The 6,502-nt window shown below is 32.8% G+C and overlaps 2 protein-coding genes across 2 annotated transcripts; one reads left to right on the top strand and one right to left on the bottom strand.

Moving 5' to 3' along the window:
* The first annotated feature begins 373 nt into the window (after window positions 1-373).
* Window positions 374-4,440, top strand: LOC111909135 (germacrene A synthase long form). Its single transcript, XM_023904922.3, has 7 exons — window positions 374-629; window positions 1,325-1,595; window positions 2,190-2,565; window positions 2,645-2,863; window positions 3,162-3,300; window positions 3,399-3,647; window positions 3,999-4,440. Exons 1-7 carry the CDS (start codon window positions 435-437, stop codon window positions 4,302-4,304), a joined length of 1,755 nt encoding a protein of 584 aa, XP_023760690.1. The 5' UTR covers window positions 374-434; the 3' UTR covers window positions 4,305-4,440.
* A 682-nt stretch (window positions 4,441-5,122) lies between these two features.
* On the bottom strand, window positions 5,123-6,146 carry LOC111909137 (uncharacterized). Its single transcript, XM_023904923.3, has 2 exons — window positions 5,750-6,146; window positions 5,123-5,530 (listed from the first exon to the last, which is right to left on the bottom strand). Exons 1-2 carry the CDS (start codon window positions 6,012-6,014, stop codon window positions 5,268-5,270), a joined length of 528 nt encoding a protein of 175 aa, XP_023760691.1. The 5' UTR covers window positions 6,015-6,146; the 3' UTR covers window positions 5,123-5,267.
* Between the last annotated feature and the right edge of the window lie 356 nt (window positions 6,147-6,502).

Here is a 6,502-nt window from a genome sequence, read left to right as displayed (position 1 = left end):
TAATATAACTTATCTATCTTTTTTCACTATAAGAAGTTAGTATATAAAATATAACAACGCATGTAAAAGCCAAACCATGTAAATCATAAACTAAAAAAAATACAAGAGGTGCATTGCATCCATCATTTCTCTGGTGGGCCCGTGGCCCCATTATTTTTTTGTCACCAAATTCATTTCCACAAGACATACAAAGAGTGAAGACCCATGTTTCCGATACATTGTAAAGGCGGCTGGCATATTTAGTAATATAATATTCGAGCAGTACTAAGTAGACAGTCTACTTAGTTGGAATTCAACGCTACCCAACAAATATTCAACCAATAAATTAATCAAAACCGAGCTGCTCAATCACTCTATATAATAACAATCAAAGCAATGCCATCTTCAACATCCGAATTTCAATCATCATTTCAATTAAGAATCCAATCTGAAAAATGGCTCTCGTTAGAAACAACAGTAGCAATGGTCGGGAGCCAATTCTAAGCCCCAGGAGTCTTACTAGTCCTTGGGGCTTAACCAGTCCCAGACCATTGACAGTCCAACCGACTCAAGAACCTGTTCGCCCTCTGGCCAACTTCCCACCTTCCATCTGGGCTGATCGCTTCATTTCATTCTCACTTGATAACAACGTAAGATTTCAATTCTAATACATTCTTTACTACTTAATTGTATCATATAAAAAATACAATACACTTCTATCATTTTATTAATTGCTTCACATATTTATTCATTATAGTTATAAGAATATCATTTTTTACGTTTAGAAAACTAAGAACTATTTTGTATAAGTTTTCATGTATCATTCACTTCTTGGTACTTCACATAACTTATAAAAGATGTATTCTTTTAAGCTAGCAATGTGTAGAAGATCAAAAGTTTGACACTTTATTATTTCATATTTTAAATGAGTAGTTTGGTGTTTCAAAAATGGATTAGGAAGACTCGACCTATTATGCATGCAAAACTATCGAATCCAAAGTCCAAACAATGGGTGATGTGGCTTACTTTAAACTGTAATTAGTTCTGTTGTTCAATATAAATTTCTAGATTAAGTTTTGTTACTATTATATATTGTGAAATACAATAAATATCTTATTCATGATTTCATAGATTTGACTTCAACAAGTTCATAGATACACTATTACTATTTTTATTGCTTTATAAAAAGCCAAAAACCGATCTAGCTGGACCCAAAAACTGAAAACTCAAACCCGAAAAAAACCAAAGAATGTCAACTTCTTTGGGGCTAGAAACTTAATCTTTTTGGTTCGGTTTTAATCAACATTGTTTCTGATTCATTTGAAATGCCTTATTGTGTCCACAGGAATTGGAAGCTTATGCAAACGCACTTGAGGGCCCAAAAGAAGCAGTGAGGAATTTAATAACGGACACTACATTTGATGCAACTGCAAAACTAAAGTTGATCTACTCTGTGCATCGACTTGGTTTGTCATATCTTTATCCAGAAGAGATCGATACAGAACTTAATGAAATCTTCAAGAAAATTGACTTACAGTATTACGAACACGTTGATTTGTACACTATTTCAGTACAATTTCAAGTATTCAGACACCATGGTTATAAACTATCTTCTGGTAAGTCAACTTTTTGCCTTCAAAGAAACTTGAAAAACATGTTAGACTCTATTTGACGTAACTTTTTATGCTGGAAAAAGTTGCAAAATGTTTATTATCTTAACTTTTAGAAAGTTCTTATAAGTTCAATCTTTTCAAATTTGTTTGCAAAATTATTAATTAGTTTCGGATTTTCCTTTATTGGAATTGTAGTTTAAGTTTATTATTTATTAAATCCTCGTTATAAGGAACCCAAAACCCATAATAGATTGATTTTTATTTATGAAATTCATTTTTTTTATTAGAGTTGGGTAACATGTAGTTTTAGTAGTGTTGAAGTTGACCAAACCTTTTTTATATAGTCGTATAATTTATTTATAAAATTGCTATGAGTCTAAAATCACATCATCAATGAGACAAAAAGCTATAATATCTTGTGTGGACACCCAAAATTGTGAAAAACATGCAATCGTGACTCGATCTAGTTTGTTTATGAAAAGACATAAAAACCTTCTTTACTTTTATTGAAATAACTCCTAAAAATTTTGAACAATCTCAACCACTACTTTACTTTAGTCTAGCCTAGTCTAACAACTAGTTACATGACTTATGCAGACGTATTCAAAAAGTTCAAAGACAACAACACGGGTACATTCACGGATGATGTCACGAAAGATGTGAAGGGTATGTTGAGTTTATACGAATCAGCACACTTGAGGCTACATGGTGAAGATCTCTTAGATGAAGCTTTGGCATTCACTGAAGCTCAACTTAAAAGAATCGTAAGCACACTTGAAGGAGATCTTGCACGACAAGTGAATCAAGTCTTAAAGAGACCCTTTCACACCGGGATGCCAATGGTGGAGGCAAGACTATATTTTAGCACACATGAAGAAGATTTTTCAAGCCATGAGTCGGTTGTAAAGCTAGCTAAAGTCCACTTTAACTATTTGCAACTACAACAAAAAGAAGAACTCCGTATGGTTTCACAGTAAGTTCTCATTTAGAACTATAACTTGGGTAAATTACTTTGTTTCAAAGTTAATGAATATGTTTGTTTTGTGTTTTAGGTGGTGGAAAGATATGGAGTTTCAGACATCGGTCCCTTACATAAGAGATAGAGTACCGGAGATATACTTGTGGATTTTGGGGTTATATTTTGAGCCTTATTACTCTCGGGCACGTATCATAGCCACAAAAATCACGTTGTTCTTGGTGGTTTTAGATGACACATATGATGCGTATGCTACAATTGACGAGATCCGATCGATCACGGATGCGATTAATAGGTATTTTATATGCAATAAAACCTCAAGTTTTATCTTCAATCCATCAAGCTAAATCATTTTGCCCCAATGCCATAGCACAATTGGTTGCTTTCAGAAGCCACAATGTGAATTTCAATCCCGATGTTGATTGGGCTTCTTTTGGAGCACTGACTCTTATGTCAGTTATATAATAGACTGTTGTGTACCTGAATTACATCTCACATGATGTTTATGGACAGTGTTGTGTATGCTAGTTGAGTGGGTGTTGATTCCTTTTTAAGTACATATGAATTCATTTTAACATAATTTTGTCATGTAGGTGGGAAATTAGTGCTATTGATCAGCTTCCCGAATATATCAAACCGTTCTACAGAATTCTCCTCAATGAGTACGATGATCTCGAGAAAGAATACTCTAAGGACGGAAGAGCATTCAGTGTCCACGCTTCAAAACAAGCAGTATGATCCCATGATTTCTTTCATCTTTATAAATTGAACATAAATGTAACATTTTATAAACGAGACTAATATTCGTTCATTTTTTGTTATGAAACCAGTTTCAAGAAATTGCAAGAGGGTATCTTGAAGAGGCAGAGTGGTTACACAATGGTTATGTGGCTACATTTCCTGAGTATATGAAGAATGGTTTGATTACTTCGGCTTATAATGTTATTTCAAAATCGGCTTTGGTGGGGATGGGTGCGATTGCAGATGAAGAGGCTCTTGCATGGTATGAAACACATCCGAAAATTTTGAAAGCTTCCGAGTTGATTTCAAGGCTCCAAGATGATGTGATGACTTTTCAGGTACAACCCAAGAGCTCAATATCTTTTTATTCCTCATATATGATGTTCTATAATTTAACTTAGGGGAAATTTTTGAAAAAAAAAAAAAAATAGGACTTAATGGAGAAAGTCTCAAGTATCTCTATTAAATCTTTCTTTTTAAATCAAGCAACAACAAACACTCGTATATACAATTTAACCATTATCATGTCTTTCTGTATTAAGTCGTTCTTACCTAAATTGATTAAAAGAGAAAAACACATATATAACTTACTAGATTAAGTCATGTCACTATTAAGTCCATTATGTAAAAAAGAAACAATTTCAGGATCATAACTTCATGTCTTCTAACGTTGCAAATTGTAAATGTAGTTTGAGAGGAAACGAGGACAATCGGCTACGGGTGTTGATGCTTATATAAAGGAATACAATGTATCCGAAGAAGTGGCAATTCTAGAGCTCATGAAGATGATTGAAAACGCATGGAAAGATATAAACGAAGGATGCCTAAAGCCTACGGAGGTCTCGGTGGCTCTACTAACTCCTATTTTGAATCTTGCAAGAATGATTGATGTGGTGTACAAATTCGATGATGGGTTTACTTTTCCCGGGAAAACCCTAAAAGACTATATTACCCTTTTGTTCGTTACTCCTCCTCCTAGTATCGAAAACTGCTAGGTTGTAATACAATCATCATATTTTCTCGGAAATTTTCTTATAATTTGTCGCGTATGTTTGCGCTCGAGTTGTGAGATTCTTTTTAACATTCTATTGTAGTATTCTTGTCAAATAAAAAAATTCTTGTTATGGTCTCTTTTGGGATGTTTTATGGTGTATTTGATTGATGTAATTAGGATTGTAATGCTCTGTTTCTTTTTTTCTTTTCCCCTATTAAGGATTGTCAGGATAAACTATTGACATGAGGCCAAAATTGTAATTTTTTTTTGACAAAACGAAGGCACATTTCATGAATTGGAAGTTTTAAAGACACGAGGGAAAAATTGTTAAAATTACTAAATTAGAACTTAACATGGAAAACCTCTTTTCCTGACTTTCTTTTTTAGGTCATTCTTTCTACATACAACGACAAACACGTGAGGAAATTGTAGAAAATAGCAACTACTTTCCGTATTTTACAAATATAATAAAATATTCTTTAATTCGTACACATAATTTCAATATACTTACATTCTTCTACTAATAATAGCCGGATAAAACCAATATATAACCTGAAACTTGTAAATTGTACTTTATTTATTTTACCTATAACAGCAACATACTTACATATCTTTACACAAAATAATAACATCCTTAAAAATTCTTACTCATAATAGCAACATACTTGTATCTCTTTACCAATAATAGCAATATGTAACATGAAACTTATAAACATCATAAAAGTTTCAGGTTATATACTTATATGTTGTTATTAATAGTAAGAATGTAAGTAAGTTTCTATTACAAGTAAAACATATAGAAACACATTCTATGGGTCATCTTTTTAATTTCTGTATTTGATTTCATTATAATCTATAAATTAAATACATAATCATAAATCATGAATGCCAGAATATTTCTATAGTGTACCTATATTACATTCATGAAAACCTATAACTTTTTAACCATAAGAAAAGCATAAGTTCATTGTTGAACGGATGGAGATGGTGAAAGCTGGATTGAAGGCAATAACTCAGCTTTCAAGATTTGTTTCATAATGGATAATCCAGCAGGAGATACTTCACCTTGTGGTCCATCTACTGATGGTTTTATTACATTTATAAACAGTATGTTATAAAATATGGAGAAGATAAGAAGCCCAAAAGCTGCATATGGTAGAAACGATCCTGTGTCTGGAAGATCTTTTGTTGCTTCAACTGTTGTACCATATGGACTCGGATTCGAAGCTGTAATAATTTTGAACAGATTAAGAACTCGATCAGAATGCAATTTAACCTTCTATGTTAACGTTTATAATAGCCTTGTGGGTTCGCATAATTTCATATAATTCTTCCAGAGAAACCTATCATTTTCCAATTAATATGAAAAGCACCATTCGCCCATGGCGATGATTATCTACAAGCAAGAGAATGAGATAAGGGGAAGATAAACAATTGATTAATTACCTTTGATTTTAGGAACAGGGTTTGTTTGTTTCTGAGAGATAAGATCAAGCTGTAGGTCAAGGTTTCGGAGGGCTTCTCGGGCCTTATCTGCGTCGAATTCGAACTCCGAATCGCTCTCCACAGCCCGATTTGGACGCAAATTACTGCCCTTTTTCTTCCATTCGCAAAATCTATAGAGACCGAATCCAGATACGCAAAATGGGTGAAGCTGTAAGAGTGAATTTTCAGGATTATGAGATGGAAACGTATGGAAATTACGCATCATAGAAAGCTGTTACAAGTGTTGATTGAAAAAGGTCGGCAATTTGTTCAGTGAGAAGAGCGATAGAAAGTGGATAGAGTTGTGTTGCCAATGGCGGGACGTTCAAAGACCCATAAGTAAATCAGTGGCCAAAAAGTACAGGCCTTTATACACACATACAATGATACAAATACAAATAAATCACACTATTCTTGGAAAATCGGTGATTGTGGTATTTTCTTAACAGAAATTTTTAGAATATTTACATTAAAAGAAAAAAAAAATTATACTTTAGTCTTAATATTTTTCTTTTGAACGAAAAAATCCTGAAAACTTTCAAAAATTTGCAGTTTGACTTTTTTTAAACGGTTGAAATTAGTACCAAATTAATTTGGGACTATTTCGTAAATTAACCCAAAATATTGAGATTTTTCTATAAACAAAAGATATTAGGCATTTTCTGTAAATAAAAATATTAGGACGTTTCTACAAAGAAAACCCTTATTATTATT

Source organism: Lactuca sativa, chromosome 2 (assembly GCF_002870075.4).
Source record: "Lactuca sativa cultivar Salinas chromosome 2, Lsat_Salinas_v11, whole genome shotgun sequence".
NCBI lineage: Eukaryota > Viridiplantae > Streptophyta > Magnoliopsida > Asterales > Asteraceae > Lactuca > Lactuca sativa.
This window is presented reverse-complemented; position numbering and strand designations above follow the sequence as displayed.